General features: G+C 31.4%; 1 protein-coding gene across 1 annotated transcript; it reads left to right on the forward strand.

The window, feature by feature from the left end:
* Positions 1 to 1,673: 1,673 nt before the first annotated feature.
* LOC145312321 (dynein axonemal heavy chain 5-like) lies at positions 1,674 to 22,545 on the forward strand. The gene is made up of 24 exons (XM_080151564.1): positions 1,674 to 1,851; positions 2,430 to 2,563; positions 4,216 to 4,254; positions 5,104 to 5,308; positions 6,275 to 6,339; positions 7,320 to 7,439; positions 7,791 to 7,919; positions 8,712 to 8,808; positions 8,945 to 9,067; positions 9,853 to 9,960; positions 12,615 to 12,740; positions 13,104 to 13,222; positions 15,058 to 15,179; positions 15,651 to 15,760; positions 16,211 to 16,288; positions 16,755 to 16,852; positions 17,212 to 17,286; positions 17,817 to 17,899; positions 18,347 to 18,453; positions 18,679 to 18,732; positions 20,126 to 20,212; positions 20,721 to 20,872; positions 21,742 to 21,808; positions 22,399 to 22,545. Exons 1-24 carry the CDS (start codon positions 1,747 to 1,749, stop codon positions 22,543 to 22,545), a joined length of 2,550 nt encoding a protein of 849 aa, XP_080007690.1. The 5' UTR covers positions 1,674 to 1,746.
* Positions 22,546 to 22,811: the final 266 nt, after the last annotated feature.

Here is a 22,811-nt window from a genome sequence, read left to right on the forward strand (position 1 = left end):
TTTTGTTAGCCAGGGCCTTCGGCTCCTCGATTGATCTACATCATTTACCTTGAAAAACAAAATTACTATATTTACCAAAACTACTGGATACCATTTACTGTTCAATCTCCCCACCCTTTCCAGTGTAATTCTTAATAATAAATTATTCAAAGAATATTTATTTGCGGATTTATTTGAACACCAAGTGGCTTAGCTCAATTTTCCCCCAGTGTGGCCCGGCCTTTTTCCATAAAACCTGTTGGTTTATTATTCTTATTGTTCACAGGGAGGAGGAGGATTGTGCCAGTAAAATTAATCTACAATCCTTTATCCCTCTTTAATATTTACAGTCTGTTTAGGTAAAATTTGTCTCATAATTTTCTTTACAAAGTTTGGTCTATATAATATTGTCCTACCCATCAATCCCTGCATTATTCAAGAAGAGTTAGGGGGGGGGGGGTGTAAGGTGGGCCGCGGGGGATATTGACAAAACATTATTGGTAAATAATCTTCCCCACTCCCCCCCCCACAGAACTATTTCTGTCATTGTGACTGACGTACAAGTTACAAGTTGAGAATTAAATAAGCATTCAGTTGTTGATTGTTCGTTTGGTAGTAGTGAACTTAATTGAAGTTAATATACGTCAGTTTTAACAAGATATATATATCCATTATAGTAACTGAATGTCTGCTTATCTGCGTGTAGCGTAGAATCTCGCTTACCGATGAATTTATATTTTTTTCTATTTTACAGTGAAGCTTCTTATATGTCCAGGGAAGGTTTTGGGAGGATACCTCTAATCTACTAAGAGAATTCGACCCTAGAATATATCCTATTATATAAAGTAGTAAGCTTTTTTTGTCTGTAGCGCTAACTTACTAACCGCTGTACCGATATAGTCCTCCTTTACAGTGAAGCTACTTATAGGTCTCGGGTTGGTTTTAGGCTATTCTATTTTTATAAAAGTTTGGGTAGGTATGGTTTCAGGCTATTTTTCTGCCGTTCCATATTCCTATGAATATTGAGCCCTTAAATGCTATGGATGCTATGGATTTTAAAAAAAAATCAAACAGATATCTGTTATACACTAATAATGAAATGCTTGTTTGATAGTTGATAAATGTAATATAAACGAAAATTGAATGTAGCTTGTCTAACGATCAATGACATAATTTATATATTTATTAGTTCGTGTCTATTTTTGTATACTAACGGACGTACATGCTAAACTAGTTATAGAGTAGCTGCGCTACATATAAATATTTGTGTACTTATGTTATTAAATATTACATCATACATTCAATATTCCCTATAATTGCAAAGAATCAAATTTACATAATACAAAACAAAGAGAATTTGATAATTCTAAAACCTATGTCAAAATCTGAAGTACTTGAAATTTCCTCTGTTTAATAAAATCAAACATTCTGTGCTTTCGCACAAAGACCTTGCTATGCACTGATACCCCCTTTTAAAAAATAAAGTTTGTTGTGGGTTCAAATGATTGTTAATTACTTTAGGTCAGGTTAGGTTAAGTTACATTTGGTACTGGGTATCCCCGCAAGTGTAGCCCCCAAAGAGTTATCAGCGCTCAACAGGTACTTTATGTGAAATCACTAAACATTCTAATAGAGACCAACAAGGAAGAATTTTTAAGGTAATTCATTAATTGAACTATTTTATTTTTAGATAAAACTAAAGTTAACTAAATTAGAATGCGAACATTGCCCTAACCTCTCCTGAAGTAGGTTAACCAGCTGAGCAACATGAATGAGGAGGAGCTGCAGAAGAAAAGGGAGGAGGCGGAGAGGAAGGCGAGAAGGGGAGAGATTGATCCCACTCATGAGTTCACTTTTCATATCATTGGTCAGGTAAAACCCTTACAGGACCTATATGCCAGTCTCACTAATATAGAGAACCCAATCGGTTCAGTAGTTACTTAGATCTTAAGCTTCAGACAATGAATCCTAACTACTTTAAAAAAAGGATATGTTTTTTTGTACATTAAACGCTTTACTAATGTTAAACTGCTTATTATTGTTATTTAAAACTATCATATTTGTGGTAAATTGATTTTTATAGCGTCCAATCCATTGAGATTCCTGGATATTTTATTAAATATTCCTATGCGTTCATATATTTTATATAACTTAGAAGAATAATGTTAATCTCGTAAAAAAAAGTTGACAGCAAAATAATTTTTACACTATGGCTTCAAAAACCGCTGTATTAGAACCGGTTTTCAGGCATATTGAAAAATCATGTATAAAATTGCATTACAGACAATTTTCCAAAATTATTGTTATTAAATCACAAGAATAATACTCGGTTTGTTAGCCCAGGACTTCGTGGCTAAAAAACTTGTTTTAATCTTTTAATTTTCTATTTTAATATTTGTGGAAAGCTGTCTATAATACGATGCGATAAATAACTACTATTTTTACTTTAGTTCAGCGGGCTGCTGCGTCATGAGATCATGGACTATATGTTTAATGATCCTGCCATGTTGGATCACCTGGACTTCCTGTTCAAGAGTGACAACGCCAGGAAGTTGCTCTTTTACTTCCAGCCAGAAGAAACTAGGTACACACAAACATTGCATGAATACAGGAAACTTCATATTTTTAGGGAATTTGGTTTAGAAAGAAATTATTTCTGTTTTCTGTAACAAACGAGACTGTTAGTTTTGTATGTAGGACGTAGCTTGATGTTTGGATGAAATGTGACGTTACTGGTTACTTTATAAATTTTTTTTATAAATATTTACACGAAAACTTGTTTTGAAAAATAAATAATATCATTTAATTATGCGTATAAATCACTTTTTTATACTTTCAACTATTGAAATGAAACGTTGTTTTGACGCACAGAAATAATTTCTATTCTAATACCCTTTCCCTTTCATATTTACATAATTATCATAATATTAATAATCATAATCATATTATATATTTCATTGCCCTTCATTTTCTATGTTCTTTATACTTATTTATTCTTTAATCTAAAAAGGATAGTTGTAACCATTGCTCGGCAGCCGCGCGTCAGCCTCGACAAAGCCTAACATTTAAACCCATTTTGGTGCTTTGAATTTTTTTGAAAAGGTTTGCCATATTTGGGTCAGTTTTAGACCTCCATCTGATTTTTAATAATATTGTAAAAGGTTGATTTCATTGAAGCTTACAGGCGGCTGACGCGCAGCTGTCGAGCACTTGTTATGACAAATAATTATCTGAAATGGGACTATAACAAGGATGACAACATCCATAAGTAGCGAAGCTCAAAAATTATGATTGTATATCAGGAAAAAATCCTATAAAGCAGTGTCATATGATAAGTATTAATATTGGTAAAATAGGGAAATCTTCGCACCTTTAAAATCACGGAACCTTATAATCATGAAAACTTAAAAATCTAGGAATCGATCTAGCACCGCAATTAATAGAAACTTGATTGAAATATGTAGAACATGAGCATACTTAATCCCTGATAATTTTAACCGTCAATCCTGAATAGGAATTGAGAAAACCATGAAAACCTAAAAAATCTAGGAATCGATCTAGCACCCCAATTAATAAAAAAAAATTGATAAAACTTGGCGAAAATATGTAGAATATAAAATTAATCAATCCCTGAAAATTTTAGCCCTTTATCTTGAAAAGGAGAAGAGAAAATCACGAAACGTAAAAATGTAGGAATCGATCTAGCACCCCAAATAACAAACAGACGGACAAAACAATGTATATATTAGATGGGCATATATAGTGGGAATCTTCACTAAAAATTTCAGCTGTCTATCTTGAATAGGAGCCGAGAAAATCACGTTTCCCCCAATTCATTAATTACGGACAGACGGACGGACGGACGGACGGACAGACGGACGGACGGACGGACGGACGGACATTGTAAATTATAGAGTAGCTTCGCTACTAAAAATGGGGATAATATTATAAAGTAATAATTTTTCTGCAAAGTGTGTATCTCGTTCAATCTTAAATTGGATGATTTGCATGCTCTTAAAATTTAACCCTCCCATTTCACCCCAACTTTTAAAAATACACTTTTTCTTCTTAAATTAAGTTTTAAACATTTAAATAATTTAAATTCAAAATTACTGTTAAATATCATTTAGACAAAACAGTACACAAAGCTTTTTAAAGGGGTATTTTATCATCTTGATTTAACCTAAAACTATGTAAAAGTTACTAAACTAACTTGTTTAATTGTTTAATTTCTAGGACCTCTGGACTAGAACTGATCCCTCGAATGAAGCCAATGTAGGCCTTTACACATGTACTTTTGTATCATTATTTCCTTGCTTCTTATATTTAGTAGGTTTTGTGTTTAGATGTTTTAGTTAAATAATATCGTTATCATGCCTGATAATTCATTGCTCATGTACTAAACTTTCTTGTTAAGGCTTAATATGGAAATTTAAACATATTTTTGGGTACAAATTCTTGAAATTAAAGGACAAATATGCAATCCTTAACCCCCACCCCCAATCAATCATATATATATGTATGCTTATTATTGCTCAAATTATTTCCCAAATTAAGCCTTTTATATGGAGAGAACCCTATGCTGAAAGGATAAAGAAATGCAAAATAAAAAGATCATTTGCATTGGTATTACTAAAATATATGCGAATCTTTATTAGTATTATTTTTTTTTGTAGTTTAGACCTAAGAAAGGGGCTTGACAGTTTTCTACCTAATAATTTTAAAATTTAAAATCACTAGCTCATTGTAATAAAAAGATATTTAATTTTATTATTATTTACCATATTAAATTCAAAAGTGCTTAAATATCCTTTCAGAATAAGGTCTACTCCAAAAGTTATTTGTATAATGTATTACTAAATACATTAATTTGTTATGCTGGATAAAAGACATACAAAAAAATTTGTATTTAGACGAAGAGACCTATGAAAAGATAGGTCATGTATTTAATTCAAAGTGTTGTCGTTTAATGGTTAATGGAAAATTGTTTGCACGTAAGAAAAATTGTCTGGTTATGTGTCAATTCAAATAATTAATATTTTTAAAAGAATTTTTTTTTGCGGATCTCTCAATGTTTATTTATTTTTATCTTAAATTGTGGATTTTTTAAGTAAAACATTTTAGGGATATGGAAAAATCAGCAGAGCAAAAGAAAATGATGAAAAAGGGCGCCAAAAACCCCATGATCGAGAAGGGCAAAGAGGAGGAGAAGAAAACTACGAAGAAAATTTTGTTTACAACTGACGGGTATGCTGTGCCCCTGAATGGTTACTGCATGTACTTTCTCCGTACGAGTACGAAACGTACTTTGGGAGAGGAGACGTTTCAGGTGGGTTCCAACCATTTTATAGGATTTTGGAAGGCTAGCTCTTTTTGTTAATTTATTCGTGTTAGAATTGTCCTATTGATTTTAAAGTTTGCTTGATGATTCATATAACAGATGGTACAATTTAGAAATCCTAAAAATGTCTGTTTTGCAACACATTATGTAACATTTTGTTTAGACTTACAAATTAAAATATTTTGCTTCTGATACTCTACAAGAGTTATTGTTCGCGTGTCTTTCCTTCTAATTTTAGAGCTATACTTTTACAAATGCTGTCATTCTTGTTTTTTCATAATTGTTAAACATTGAAAAAAGATTGAAAAACAATGAAATATTTTTTTTGTACATATAGACTAACAGAGTCATTGGTTTTGTATTACTTTCATTTACCCACATAAAATTATAGTTCCTTTTTAAAAAACAAATAATAAATAAAAGTAAATCAATAACTATACAAAAAAAACTTTTAATTTACCAACATGGAATGTTTTATTATTGTTTTGCAAAATTAATCATCAGGGGAATTTCGAATTACTGGCCGGTCGGATCTAGTGCAGTTCACGGTAAATTGTTCCTCGGAACAATTATCTAAAAAATATAAACTCTTAAGGCTATTAGCTGTCAAACGGCTGAACGTACATGTTATTCCCGCAATGAGCTGTGTGAGAAGGCCTACAAATCTGTAATAGCCAAGATCCAATGATGCACAGAGAAAATTTAACTAACGCGCGTAAAACAAGTCTTTCCCCACTTTTATGTGCGGTGCAAGATAATTGTGCATTATTGAGTAAATTCCGATTATTTATAGGCCATCTTATATTTGCAAAAAAAATTTACCAACATAATACATAGGTTTAGCCGTTTGGCCACTAGCAGCCTTTAGTGGTCATTGATTTTTTGTAGATAATCGATCCCAGGAACATTTTACCGTGAACTGAACTAGATTCGGTCTAATAAATTATAATTTAGAGAGAAATAATGGCCGGTCTAATCAATGCCACAATGAATGAAAATCTACTTTGGTACATTGAAAGGTATGTTATAATTATATTATACACGAGCAAAATGTTTCTATAATTATTGCCTTACGCTTTCACATTAGTAATTATGAAACTTTACACAATTTTATAATCCCTTTCTTCTATATTAATCAGTAAAGCAATAGAGCAACCATTGTTGATTACTTTTTTTTGATAGATATCTAATGAAAAATAGTTTACAATTGATTTAAAATATTGCGTAGAAAATGATAGGAAAGTAGAAGTATTAAATGTGTTCATCCCTTTCTTGAATACTAATGGTATGATGACAATAGACTAACTAATATAGATTACTATTCTAGATCAGTATCAAAAGTGTTCATCCCTTTATTAAACACAACTGGTTTGATGACAATAGATTTACTAATATAGATTACTATTTTAGATCAGTATCAAATGTGTTCTAATCCCTCTATTGAACACAAATGGTATGATGACAATAGACTAACTAATATAGATTACTATTCTAGATCAGTATCAAATGTGTTCATCCCTCTATTGAACACGAATGGTATGATGACAATAGACTAACTAATATAGATTACTATTCTAGATCAGTATCAAATGTGTTCTAATCCCTCTATTGAACACAAATGGTATGATGACAATAGACTAACTAATATAGATTACTATTCTAGATCAGTATCAAATGTGTTCATCCCTCTATTGAACACGAATGGTATGATGACAATAGACTAACTAATATAGATTACTATTCTAGATCAGTATCAAATGTGTTCTAATCCCTCTATTGAACACAAATGGTATGATGACAATAGACTAACTAATATAGATTACTATTCTAGATCAGTATCAAATGTGTTCATCCCTCTATTGAACACGAATGGTATGATGACAATAGACTAACTAATATAGATTACTATTCTAGATCAGTATCAAATGTGTTCTAATCCCTCTATTGAACACAAATGGTATGATGACAATAGACTAACTAATATAGATTACTATTCTAGATCAGTATCAAATGTGTTCATCCCTTTATTGAACACGAATGGTATGATGGACAAGGGCACTGACCAACTTCTCTTCAAGGTTAAGAAGGAATTGTTGCCCTGCCTTAGATCATTTACAAGGTAATATTATCTCATATTTCTTATATTTTTTTTACAGTAAACGGCCACCTTTTAAAAAGCGTTTATCAACGCACTGTAATCTTTTTTTGCAATTCTTTATATGTAATTTTTAAAAACGTTTTTTTGTGTTTTAAAATTATCATAGAGGAGTCACTAAACCCCAAGCTTCTAGATAAAATAGCTTGAAACCGGCCCAGAACTTGTATAAATCTTTTCTGAAATGGAGAAATCAATCAGTTCTGTGGTTGGCGAGATATTAACGGACAAATAAAAAACCTTATTAATTCATAATAATGATTTTTTCAGGCATGATTCCTTTTATTAAAATCTACATAGTATTTATTTCTTAAGTTCTCTTCGCGTAGCAGAGTTGGTATGGAAGGAGGGTGTGCTAATCAAGGAGTTCCCCCCTGAGTCATATACTATCAAAAATATTGACGATGCTTTTGCCTTTCTCAAAACAGATGATGGCCAGAGAAGGTAGGATTCACATATATTTTAACAGTAGTTTAAAATTCTGGGATGTTCGTCTGTCTGTCAAAAAGAAAAATTTAACCATATCATTTGATTTAGATTTGTTTTTGAAAACCTTGATCTAGTTTTTATCCTTATAAATATAACTATAATAAAGTAACAGGATGTGTGTTTGTGTGTCTGTACCGAAGGATCTCGCTAACCGCTGAACCGATCGGGTTCTCCTTAACAGGGGAGCTTCACATAGGTCATGGGAAGGTGTATAACTATTTTGGGAGAGGGTACCATAACCCTCCCAAGAGAAATACCCCCACAAAATTTTTTTTTAACTAAAATTAAAAATTCCCCCCCCCCGAATTTTTTTTTTTACTTTTTCGTTTAAAATCTAAAATAAGAAAATGGGTTATCAAATTCGGCTCCCTTCTCCTCAAGTGCCCTAGAGGCCTCTAGGGGCGTAGCCGCTAGTTAATAGATAAAATAGTAAGTTATAAATGGTAAATTTGTTAGTCAGTTCTTTCATCCAGTAAGAGGAAATAGGGTGGGGTAAAGGAGGTGGAATGGGGGGGGGAGGTAGGAACACAGTAATAGTGTCTGACTGATTATGACGTAACAAAAAAAAATAGCCAATGAGAGGCCACTATAAATTTTACCATTGGTCAATAACGGCCTCTCATTGGCTAATTTTTTTTGTTACGTCATAATCAGTCAGACACTATTACTGTGTTCGGGGAGGTAGTAATTTTAGCTCGCTGTGAGTTTCACTTTATTACATTTTAAAATGCTCATTTAAATGTTTAGATTTGAGGAGTATTTGCGAAGTTGGATGAAGAAAATTCAAGAATTACTTCTGGAAAGTGAACAGCTCAGACTCGAAACTGATGACGCAGGACCCCAGGTAAACATCTTTTTCCAGTATGGCTTAAAAACCGCTTGATAAGAACCAGTTATCAGTCATACAGAAAAATCATGTATAGAATGAATAACTAGTATCCATTACAATTTCATTAATACCAAACCGTATATTTTATCAGGATGAGCTGGAGTACTGGAAGTCACGTGCGGCCAGACTGACCTTGCTGGTCGAGCAGATCAACACCATGCCATGCAAGATGACGTTGGTGGTTCTCAGAACAGCGCAGTGCAAACTTATGAAGGTAAAAATTAAACGGGGTTTAATGGACTAGTGGTAATAGCAAAATTGGGATTTTAATTACATTAGACCTTAAAGTTTTATAATAACGTTTTCTTATTCGTCGAATTAACAACATTGGGGAATCTAATTGAAACTTAGATTGGTTCATTAAGTTGAGTGTCCAAACGTTTCAATTACTAATTGTAATATAGAGAAGGGATAGCTTTGTATATCATTATTAGGGATGAATATCAATCTATTGTCCATTGTCTTATCCCTTTAGATTCCTAAGTAAATCATTTAAATTCCTATTTACATTTTACTTATTCCTTATAATCTTACTTTTTTTCTGATATGAAAAATTAGTAAATTATACCCTATTCCAGTTAAAAATAACTGCTTGTTGATGGAAAATAATTTATTCTTTTATTAAATAATTGACGGCAAAGTTTTGTTTAGGCTAGTTATTTACGCATACAATTTATTTGCAAAAAATTGGCAAATTAGTGCAAAAATTTGAACATGGTAAATACATTTTCATTTTGGAAAAAAATATGCAACTTACTAATGAATAAGTAATTAAAGTTTTTTTAGCTTAGATTTTATTGATGTTTTTAATTTTACACCTTATATAATAAATGATGATTCAATAGATTCCGTTCTTTATGATTTTGTGGCTCTACTTTTTTATCTTTCAGGGAAGATTCTCTTTAATATTATTAAAAAAACATTTATTTCGTAAATAAAAAAAAATGCCTTTATTTTGTTTGTATTGCAAGCTGACTGATCCTTATTTCTAAACTTCAGGCCTGGAGGGAAATAGATGTACGGATAACCAGGTATCACGTGGAGGCCTGTGACAATGCCAAGTTTCTGGGAGCTATTGAGAAGTCAAGTCACGCAATATATCTTGAGGTAAATCAATACTGTATGTTCATATAATAATACCATAATATTTTCTATAATCATAGCCAAAGTCATAGGTCTAGCATTACAATTAATATGATATTAGTGATTATGAAAATATATATAGTTATGATTACAGTTTTAATCCAATGAGGGAGGGGATATTAGGCTGTTTATTAGTCCCCAAAGTTTTATAATAACGTTTCTTATTCAATGGCTTAACAAACTGTCGAAACATTTCAACCACTAATTGTTATCTTTGGGATGTACATCAATTTATCGGATATGTTCTTATCCCTTTAGATCCCCGATTTAAATCTGTTTTATTTATAATAGTTTTAATGTTATTTGTTATAACTTTTCATGGTTGTTATGTATGAAAATTTATCAACACCCAAACACAAACTTTTGTCTTTGTCCAATAATAATTATAAGTAAAAAATAACCAATGTTGGATTATACTTTTTATTACTTTTTCATTTTCAATGAAGATTTTTGTTTAATCAACATGATTATGAAAATATTGAAATTAAAAATGTTAAAAAATAACAAATAGATATAAACAAGGACGAATAGGTTTAATAGTAGCGAAGCTGTTTGAAAAAATACTGACTAACATTGAGAGAGGTATATAGAAATAAGAAAGAGTAAATAGAAAGTTAAAAAGGAAGCAGAGAAGAGGGGACAGATGGACATTCAAACAAACACAAAAAAAAGACTGACACAAATACAATTAGAAGAAGCTTATCATAACTAAAAATTAAAATACAAAACAAATTTACATTATGGCTTCTATATCGATCAATATCTGCTTGATTAGAACCGGACCTAAGCCATACTCAAAATTCATGTAACATATCATATTATAGACTATTTTCTACGAATAACAAAATAAAAATGGTAATAGTAATATATCAGTTTTGTTAGACTGGGCCTTTGGCTCCTCGAAGCTAACGAAACTAGAATTAATCTTTTAATTCTTACTTTCACTCTATTTACAGTCAATAAGTTAATAAGTCAATCTACAAATATTTTACGTTTTTTATTGAACCTCAAATGATTATTATTATTTTGACTATATAACAAGAGGCCACAATATTTAAATGCATCCAAAACAAAAACAATATCGAAATAAGGCAATTTTTAATAGGAAAAGTTTGGACAAAATTGGCGTTGTCTCCAACCATTTGCGTCTTCAATAACTTTGTTATTGTCAATAATAAGGGCATAGTTAACAATAATTATTTGGGGGGGGGGTTGATATTATCTTCTTTGTTTTATTGTTTGTTTGGTTGGTCTTTTACCAGCTTATCTGCAGCTGTACATCTTTAAAATAAAAAATATTTCAAGTTTTTAGAAGTTTATTTGTTCATTTAAAAAGTTTATGCCCTTGATTTTGAATTTGAAGCTTTAATTCAAATACATTTAATTTAAAAAAAATATCTATTCATTCCATGTACAATTTTAAATCCTAATTTGTAATCCATCAATATATAAATATAAAACTACTTGTCTTTTAAAAAATGTTAACTTCTTTGTACTTTATGAAAGTCCCCAGTTTTATCGATTTGTGGGGCCAATTTTGCAGATTTATAGCAGAATAATGGCGACATAAAACCATCAACCTTTCTATCCCAATGGATATAGAACACGTAGATACAATGCCAGGGGAAGATTTGTCGTTGCTACAATGGTCATCATTTATTGGTCATTTAGTTCTTCTTTGGGGTAAAGGAGGTGAATAGGAGATATTAATTTTGAAAGCTTAAAGAAACACTTTATAGAGATAACAGATCTATAGTATAGATGTATATACAGACAACTACCTCCTTTCATTTTTCAAAGACCTCTTTCGTCTGCTTCTAAATAATTTTCTGCTACTTAGCTGTGTTAATGTATGCGATACAATTGGTTGATTTTCAATGACCCAATAGGAAGGTTGCACAAGACGATTGCGATGGGGAGATACAGTTATTTAACCCTTTCTCCCTCTAGTGTTTTACTCTAATATAGAGATCATGAAAATTTAGTGCAACATCCAATTAATAATATATCGATATCCATTCCAGACTTTTCAAAGTATTTTTTTTGTCAAGATTTGTTTGTCTAGACTAGTTACCTAAACAAAAAATTCTGTTTTCGAATGTTTAAAATTGCCATCAATTCAACAACCAATAAAAACTACCTTTTATATTAGTTAAATAGTTTTGTATTGAATCCAAAACCCTTTTTAACTAATAATATTAGAAAGAAAAAAAATTTTTTTACTTTTAAACCTTTAATAATTTGTGTTTTCAAACACTGGCCTTAACAAATATTCTAGGGCGTTTTCTATGGAGAGTGGTTGTCTTTCGGCACAGACAGACACCCACACAAACATAATTCTTCTCTTACTTTTTATATGGATAATATGTATAAAAGCATTGTGCTTAATCACTATAAAACATATGTCTAACAATTGTTATTCTATGAGTATGAGTGTACATGAACTGAAATTGTTTCCACCGTCAATTCTATCACATTAAATGGGATAAAATTGATTCTAAATGATACTTCTAACGTCCTCTTTCTTTGATATATATTTTCCCTTCTAAGAAAAGTGTATAAAAAAATGAATAAAAAATCTTTATATTTAATCATTTATATTTATTTTCCTTGCACAGGATCCAGCAAACATGAAAACACCATTGATGCGTTTGTTACACATTGTTAAAATGATTTTCAATGTGTCAACCTTCTACAACACACCAGAAAGAGTTGCTTCGCTCCTTGTCAAAATTACTAACCAGGTAGCAACTTTAGTTTGAGTAGCGGAGATACTCTACAAGTGATGCATATTGGTCTGAATTTCATAATCAGGTCTGAGCTGCCATATAAGCAGTACCATTACAAAATGATCACCGTTAGCCGCACAGCTTTGAAAACAAAAAGTGATTTCTTGGATCCCACATTTCTTAATGTATCATAAAAAATGTCCTCTATACATTTCTGCACCAGAATCAATAAAAAAATTTGTTTACATAAATCAACTACGGAGATTTTTAAAGATAATTTTTCAAAAAAAGTTATTAATATTAACCAAGTAATAAATTTGCAGCCATTTTGAATTTCCATTTTCTTACTTCTTCCCTATTTATGATTTCTTTTCCAAGGTTATCCGCAGCTGTAAGAGGTACATCACCAACAGTGGCAGAGATTCTATCTGGAGCCAAGACAGAGACCATATTGAAGTCAAGCTAACAGAATGTATAAAACTTAATGATCACTATAGGTAAGGATATGAACTATATTGAAGTCAAGCTAACAGAATGTATAAAACTTAATGATCACTATAGGTAAGGATAGGAACTATATTAAAGTCAAGCTGACAGAATGTATAAAACTTAATGAGTACTATAGGTAATGATATGAACTATGTTAAAGTCAAGCTAACAGAATCTATAAAACTTAATGATCACTATAGGTAAGGATAGGAACTATATTGAAGTCAAGCTAACAGAATGTATAAAACTTAATGATCACTATAGGTAAGGATAGGAACTATATTAAAGTCAAGCTGACAGAATGTATAAAACTTAATGAGTACTATAGGTAATGATATGAACTATGTTAAAGTCAAGCTAACAGAATCTATAAAACTTAATGATCACTATAGGTAAGGATAGGAACTATATTGAAGTCAAGCTAACAGAATGTATAAAACTTAATGATCACTATAGGTAAGGATAGGAACTATATTAAAGTCAAGCTAACAGAATGTATAAAACTTAATGATCACTATAGGTAATGATATGAACTATATTATGGTCAAGCTAACAGAATGTATAAAACTTAATGATCACTATAGGTAATGATATGAACTATATTATTGTCAAGCTAACAGAATGTATAAAACTTAATGATCACTATAGGTAAGGATAGGAACTATATTGAAGTCAAGCTAACAGAATGTATAAAACTTAATGATCACTATAGGTAAGGATAGGAACTATATTATGATTAGGCTAACAGAATGTATAAAACTTAATGATCACTATAGGTAAGGGTATGAACTATATTATGGTTAAGCTAACAGAATGTATAAAACTTAATGATCACTATAGGTAATGATATGAACTATATTATTGTCAAGCTAACAGAATGTATAAAACTTAATGATTGCTATAGGTAAGGATAGGAACTATATTATGATTAAGCTAACAGAATGTATAAAACTTAATGATCACTATAGGTAATGATATGAACTATATTATGGTTAAGCTAACAGAATGTATAAAACTTAATGATCACTATAGGTAATGATATGAACTATATTAAAGTCAAGCTAACAGAATGTATAAAACTTAATGATCACTATAGGTAATTATATGAACTATATTATGGTTAAGCTAACAGAATGTATAAAACTTAATGATCACTATAGGTAATGATATGAACTATATTATTGTCAAGCTAACAGAATGTATAAAACTTAATGATCACTATAGGTAATGATATGAACTATATTAAAGTCAAGCTAACAGAATGTATAAAACTTAATGGTCACTATAGGTTATGATATGAACTATATTATGGTTAAGCTAACAGAATGTATAAAACTTAATGATCACTATAGGTAATGATATGAACTATATTATTGTCAAGCTAACAGAATGTATAAAACTTAATGATCACTATAGGTAATGATATGAACTATATTATTGTCAAGCTAACAGAATGTATAAAACTTAATGATCACTATAGGTAAGGATATGAACTATATTGAAGTCAAGCTAACAGAATGTATAAAACTTAATGATTGCTATAGGTAAGGATAGGAACTATATTATGATTAAGCTAACAGAATGTATAAAACTTAATGACCAGATTATATGTTAAGAGTTTAGTATGTATTTTCTAAATATAATATTTCGTGAGATTTGTAGTAATAACAGTCATTAATGTTAACTAGAAAATAAAAAAATTTCCAAGTAAATAACTCAGTCTCCGAGGCAAATATTTAAAAATTCCGTCCAATAATGCTTGACAAAATTATGTGTTATTTGTTAAAGAGTAGCTTTTGCTTTTGATAAATCAGAATTATTTAAAACTCTTAATTATTTTTAGAGATGCATATCAGAAAGTAAAGAATCGAAAAGTTGGTCGAGAATTGAGAGAATTCAGCTTCTCTGAAAAGTATATCTTCGGTAGATTTGATGCCTTCTGTGTCAGATTGAAGAATCTTTTAGGTATCTTTTCCTTTACTTAGTTTTTTTCATTAAAAAGTTCATTTTTTGATTTTACAACAAAATTTGCAACTTTATTTTAAACTATAATTGAGAAAACTACCATCTATCAGCGAAACAGTTTAATTCTGTTAATTGAAAATATTTATATACCATAATTTCCAAATAAGCAACAGTAAATATTTTAAAAATATCTTGACTTTCTCATAGGGTTTAATAGTGTTCCTCAAAGAGATCTTATTTAAATTCACGGATAAGAAATGGCCGATAAATTTATGTACATCCCCAATGATAAAACACAAAATTATCCCTTCTGTTCATTACAATTAGTTGTTGAAATGTTTTGACACTCAACTTAATGAATCAACGAATTAAAATTTAATCAAACAAATAAGAACACTTTAATATAAAACCAGTGTAATAAACAGCCCAATGTCCCATCCCTTCCTGACTAAAGTTACTATTTTGTCTTAGGAATGTTTCGTAAGATATCTTTATACACGAAACTATTTGAGAACCGGATGGAAGCTCTCCTGTCAGAGGATTCCATGGACGAAGAATTTAAATCATTTGATTCATCAGTCAGGAATGTGCAATTATAATAACTTTTCCATTATGGATACTAAACCGATTAATATCCCCTGGATTGGAAGTGATTCATGAAAATCATCTGTTACAGACAATTTAAAAAAAAATAACAAAATAAAAATCATAAAATAAATGATTTTGGTTAGAGCTAGGAAGAATTAGTTTTGATGCATGTTTGTTTAGACCGAAAAAATGATGAAATATTTCTTGCTTTTAAAAATAGAAATTTTTACATGTGCATAGTGCAAATTTCAGGGTTAATTACTTGAAAGATTAAATTAATTTATCTAAAAGAAAACATACATACTTCCATGCTGTTACCATAATGTAAAATAATTTTTAAAATAAAAAAATCAAAGAAAAGTTTTCTTGGATGGGTCTCATAGGGAATTAAAACCTTAACTCAAAATTGACGCATAAATGTTATTATTTGCGCCCGACATAATAGGATTCTGACCTTGAAAGATTATGACTATCTGGACTTCAGAAACACTCATTTTGACAAGGATTACGCGGATTTTCAGGTAAATTTATTATTATTTTTTTTTGTCAATGGATATTTTATTACCTGGATCAGATTTTCATGTTCTAAAAAAAAGTGAAAGACGCAGCGGGCTAAAATAACGATTTTCTTTTTCCACCACCTTTACCTCATCCCCTCCCCTGCAACTTGATGAACGAACTGACAAATGAGTTCAATGTAAGCAAGCTAAATTGACGATAATTTTTTCCCTGTCATGCATATTCTACACATCTAAACATGAAGAAAAAAATTATAAACTTTCCATTATTAAATATTTACAAATTTACTTAAATTAATTCAAAGAATCATTTCAAAACAAAACATTTATTACCAGAAAACTATCTCAAATAAAGCTGAGTAAATAAGATATCCCCAATAGATAAAAAATGATATAGAGAAATCTTTAGCTGATATATTATCACCAAAAAGTCCAAAATCAAAATATAAATGAAGTTTTTTTTCTTTAGGTTCGAATTGATATCCTAACAGAAAAGTTAAGAACCAAATTAGAGAATACCTATGATGGCATATGGGACACACCCCACTCATTCCAATATCTTGCAAGGTATTTAAACTAGCACAACGCCCCTAGATCTCTAGCGGCACTTAAATGTTTTCTTTTAAAATATCTAAGTTGAGTAATAATTTAAGATCAGCTTTTTATTCATGTTTTTTTTACGAAACTGGCGCCGCCTAGTGGATCTTTTAAATATTCTTGGGGGATGGTGGCACCCTCCCAAAATAGATTTAAACCTTCCCAGGACCTATGAGAAGATACATTGTACAGGAAAACCATATCGGTGTAGCTGTTAGCGAAAACATGTTAAAATCAAAATTATTACTGACAAAAAATACTAGACAAAAAGAAAACTTGAAGAAAATAAACTTGACTGTAACTTATTGACACCATTATTTATTTTTTAGATTTGAGAGGTTGGCTCAAGTGTTACCTATTGGAGGCATGGTGGATAAATACCAGAGAATGATTAATACTTTCAGGTAAACAACCAATTTCAGAGATCTTCAGCAGACAAAAAAACCTTGTAGTATCGGACAAATTTCATGTAGTTTAAGTTCTAAATTAGGATACTTTAATCTAATGCTTACTATTTCTATTAATTTCAAAAGGAAGATTATGCAAATTAGTAGTAAGACGCTTTTTAAAACACCTTAGGTAAATTCATTCAAGACTTCCTAAGGCTATTCGATTTATATAACCTTGACTGGTCCTATAAAAATCCTCACTGTAAAGGAGATCCATATCGGTTCCAAATTTGCTACACATCATGTTATTATTATATAAGAATAATACTCAAAAGATTCTATTCATAGCAAAAGTATATTAATCAGGGCTCGAACGTCACCCATTATACGAGACTAAGCCTAAAAATAGAGACCATTTGAGATTCGTTGAAAAATTTAAAAAAAGAAGTATTGTCATATTTTGTTCCTGTAAAAGATTGATTTTCCTGAGGCTTAAAGGCGGCTGATATGCGGCTGCCGAGCCCTGATATTAATCCATATCGTAGGACTGAAATGGATAGAATTATGAAGTTTTTTAAGAAGCAGCAGCTGAATGCCCCTGTACCCAGAAACTATCCAAGCACTGCAGGTATGAGATATATTATTACTTGGATGTTTTACTAGCTTTTCATTAACTCTGATAAGATAATGCTTACAGTTGGTTAAAGTAATGATACCTCAACCCACCCTCTTTATCCCATCCCCTCCCTTTCTACTAGATATACGAAATGATAAATAAATGAGGTCCATATCAGCAAGCTAAATTGACGACAAATTTCCCCTGTTTAAAAAATAAATATAGAAAGTCTCGGTCCCTAATCCTTTAACCGGAACACAGCGCATGAACAATCCGACCACATTATTAATAGGAAAGTGTACATATTGGTATGAGAGAGTTGTTGAAGTTACATTTCGTTTTTTTAAAGTCATCTTTTAATAAATCAATTGTCTTAATTTAATATGATTTTCTTGTGTTAAAATGAATGTACATGGGTTTTCATATTACATATGTGCATTTAAAACACTTTTTTTCTAGGTCGAATTTATTGGGTACGTTCTCTGTTGTACCATTTGAAGCACTTTATCGACCACTTCGAGGAGGAGGAGAACCTGAAGCAGATGCCAGAGTATAAGAAGCTCATAAGGAATGGATATATAATTACTTGGATATTGAACCAGATTTTTGTTTAACTCTAATAAATACTGCTGGCGAATATAACGATAACATCCATCCATTCCTTTCACCCAATCCCCTTCCCTCCTAATGGAGGAGCGTACTGACCAATAAATGAGGACTATTGTAGCAACCTAAACTGACTACAAAATTTTCCTGTCATAATATCCACATATATTAAATCCATTTTCATCAGGCAATACAACGATGCCGGAGTCGTGCTCATGAAGTTTGAAATTAATGTGCAGGTATGGAAAATAAAATAAAACAAATATGACGTTAAAAATACGGTTTATTTAACGAAGCTCTTTTAAGTGCAATAAAAAATGACGTCATATTAGTTCATTATTCTAATACTAGCGGTTACGCCCCTTAAAATTTTTCAAAATTAAAATTAAAATATTTTTTTTTGAGGGGTGGATAAATTTTTCTAGAAGTGAATGATCTTGGGAGGGTGGAGATATTCTCCCCTAAAAGAGCTATAAACATTCCCTAGACCTATAATGAGCTTCACTGTAAAGAAGAAACATAAAGGTTCAGCGGTTATCGATATCCTTCGCTACAGACAAAAAAGCTTACTACTTTATATAATAGGATGACTCAATGCGGAATTTTTCGGCCAAGAGATTTAAATTTAGTTCCTTTAAAAAAGTGGATCAATTTTGGAACTTTAGGCCGAAAAATCCTGAATTACGTCATATTACAATAATGGACTATTCTAATATGACAGCATTTCTTATATCTATAATACAAAGTAGCTTGATGTCTGTCTGTCCGTCTGTCTGTCCGTCTGTCTGTCCGTCTGTCTGTCCGTCTGAAGCTTAAGATCCCAGTAACCGCTGAACCGATTGGGCTCTACTCTTCAGGGATTATACCTACTGGTCCTGTGATGGTTTTAAGCTATGTTCCTGGTGGGTGGGACACCCCAACCCCCCCAAAAAACTAAAAAAACCACCCCCCCAAAAATTTTTTTTAACATTTTTTGTAAAATCTCAGTAACTGCTGAACAAATTGGGCTCTACTCCTCTGGGAATATACCTACTGGTCCTCCGATGGTTTTAGGCTATTTTCTAGGGGGGTTGGACACCCCAACCTCCCCCCCCAAAAATAAAAAAAATCCCCATTTCCAAATTTTTAAATTTTTATTTTATTTTTGTAAACAAAAACCAGTAATTGGGTTGGGGGAACCACACTGCACCATGGGGCGAAGCCCCCATGAATCCCCCCCCAAAAAAAAAATTCACCCAAAAATTTTGTTTGGCTTTTTGTAACTTTTAAAAATTTGACATCTTTAAAAAGTTGTTGCAACTATAGGCATTAAATAAAATTTACAGAGGAGAGTTTTCAATTTTTGTGTATACGGTGAACAACCTGGGTTTAATTTTTACGAATTGAAATTTTTGTGCATACGTCGCACAACCTGGGTTTAATTTTACCAAAGAGTAATTCGGCAAAGAATAACTTTAAAATTATTCTGGAGGGTTGACTTTCCATTACCTCATGGGGCGAAGCCCCTAGAGGCTAGGGGCGAAGTCACTAGTAAACTATAAAAAGCGTCTTATTTAAAAAATGTATTAAAGGTTACTCCATTGATTTACTTAAAATAAAATTTTAAAATGAATATAATTATTATTTGTTTAGGAATCTTGGAAAAATCCTCGAATCCGTCAGATAGAAGAAATGATTGCCAAGCCAGTCCTTAAATCAAATGTTACCGGAGACCTACAGGTTGTTATCTTTAAAAAATAAAAGGAATAGGGTGTTTGTTTGTTTTTCAGTGTGTACCGAAGGATCTCGCGATCCGCTGAACCGATATGTTTTTCTTTTACAGTGAAGTTTTTCATAGGTCCAGGGAAGGTTTGCAACTATTTTAGGAGAGTTACCACCAAACCCCCCCACCCCCCCCCCCAAAAAAATGTATTGCGATCTTTTACACATAAAAAATGCACCTCGAAATGATCCATACACTTTTTGATCAATTCAATTTTTGTTCAGAAGAGGAATGGATTTATTATTATTACTTAGATTTTACTCTAGATTTTCCTGTTCTCTAAAAAAGGGGAACTCGTAGCTGGCTAAAATAACGATTTCCCCTTCCACCCCCTTAATTCAATCCCCTTCCCATCTAGTTGATGAACGAACTGACCAATAAATGAGGTCCCTATTGGCAAGCTAAATTTTTCCCCTGTCAATATATCCACTTTTATTCTATATCCATTGTTAAATTTTTGTTCAGGTAAACTTTGACACGTACCTGTACAACTTCCTGAAGGAGAATGAGAGGCTGTGCAAGCTGGACATCCCTCTACCCAGCATCAACCAGTTCCTCATCAAGAAAAAAAACTGGTTCTATGAGTTCAAAGATATGATTGATATGATGCTCTTCAAGTAAGAATAAATGTATAAGTATAGATGTATAATAAAGACAAATTCCTCTGCTAGTTTATAGTTTTGTTGTGTTTATATTACAGACGCAATTAGCTTTTTTCAAAGACCCAATACAAACTCAAGTAAGTCAAATAGAAAGACACTCCAGGAAAAAGGGATAATTAATCTTCATACTTTCTTTCATATATTATTATAATTTTTTTAGACAAAAATAACAATCGCATATGAATAAAATATAAGAACAATACATTCCAATAAAAATTATGTACAGTGTCAAAGAACTAAGCAATCTCTCTCGAGGGTTAGTCATATGATATATGTTGCATTCTGTCAAAAAAAAAAATTTAAGAATTATAAATTTTTTGTATTAGAAAAAAATGTGTAATATTTATATTTTTTATTGTATGATGAACAGTTCAACATAGAATGCATTTCATTTGAATTTAAAATCTGCATTTATTGACAGAAATTAGATATCAAATATTTTTTAGTACAGAGTCTCACATTTCTTTTCATTGAGAAAATTCATGTGTTTACAAATATATATATTTAACCCTTGAAAAAGATCTGCCAATTCTCTGATAAAAATAGAAATTATAGAAAACTTTACATGACAAATAATATTTTTGCCTTTCATTTAATTATTTCATTTTTGCAAATGAATGCTTTGGTATTTGTGCTGCAAAATTTATAATTAACCTTTGCAAAAAAAGTTAATTATTTGTTGAAACTTTTAATAGCAAGGAATGTGAATGTACTAAAACAAATTTTAGCAGTGAGGGTGATCGATACTTCTGATCTGCACGTCAGTATATTCAGAAAGATCAATCACATTTTTTAGGTAATTTCATAATTATTTAATGTTTTAGGTACACATCTTCGATTAACTCGGTTGTTCCAGATTTAAAGAAGCTTTTTGGCCCTCACCTCAATAAGGTTTGCCTTTATAACCTGAAGCAAACTTTTAATTAGCTTTACAAACACAAGTAGTAAAATTAACTGTATGATACATAGAAAAGTATGGAAAAGACTTAGATTAAATTTTTCCATTGGCGCGAAGAAGATTTAGTCAAAGGGGTAGGTAAAGTGCATCCGAAAATTTTGGCTACCACCTTTTGAGTTTAGACACCTCTCTTAAAAACATCGAGAGGGATGTAGGGGTATATTAAAGACAACAAGAGCATTGTATTTTTTCGGGGGGTGAATACACCCACCTTGGTATCCATCTTCACTTGAATTTAAGCGGGGTGTGTCTTTTTACCTTGATACACCCCTTGGCTTTACCAGGGGGTATAGAGAGGTGTATCCAACCCCTCTATTTTGATATTGGTGGATACACCCCCCTTCTGCACGCCCCTGATTTTAACCCTGAAACTAATCAAAAGAATTTTTATTCCAAGGTGAATAAATTTTCACTTCAATCAGTTTTTCTACATATGTATATAAAAAGATACTATCTCATTATCCATTGGGAATAAATATCCAAATTAGTTGCGCTACAAATATATATGATAATCCTTGTTTAGGTGAGGTCAGCTTTAGATCCTGGGGTAGCTGATATAAACTGGACCACTCATGAGTGGAAAGAATTTACTGAGGCTTGTCTGGCTGATATTGAAGCTTTCAAGGAATGTTCATACAATGAATATAGGATATACGTGGATAGTACATGAAAATCTTTTTAACATCTTGTTATGTCTAGTGCATGATATTAAAAGTTGGAATTGGGGGAATGCTCCGGCCAATAAAAAGACAAATCACCGTACTCTAACCTCATCGCATATGTGTAAATTTTCCTATTTTTCCTTTTACATACGCACCCGAGAAAACATTAGCTATTAGGGCCCTAGTAATCTCAAAACGTGTAAGTAAGCAATTAACATTTTTTATGGCTTACTTAAATGTGCCATTGTGCCATTTTTGTGGTAAATTACTGATA

This window comes from Acartia tonsa, chromosome 2 (assembly GCF_053477335.1).
Source record: "Acartia tonsa isolate MP-2025a chromosome 2, ASM5347733v1, whole genome shotgun sequence".
NCBI lineage: Eukaryota > Metazoa > Arthropoda > Copepoda > Calanoida > Acartiidae > Acartia > Acartia tonsa.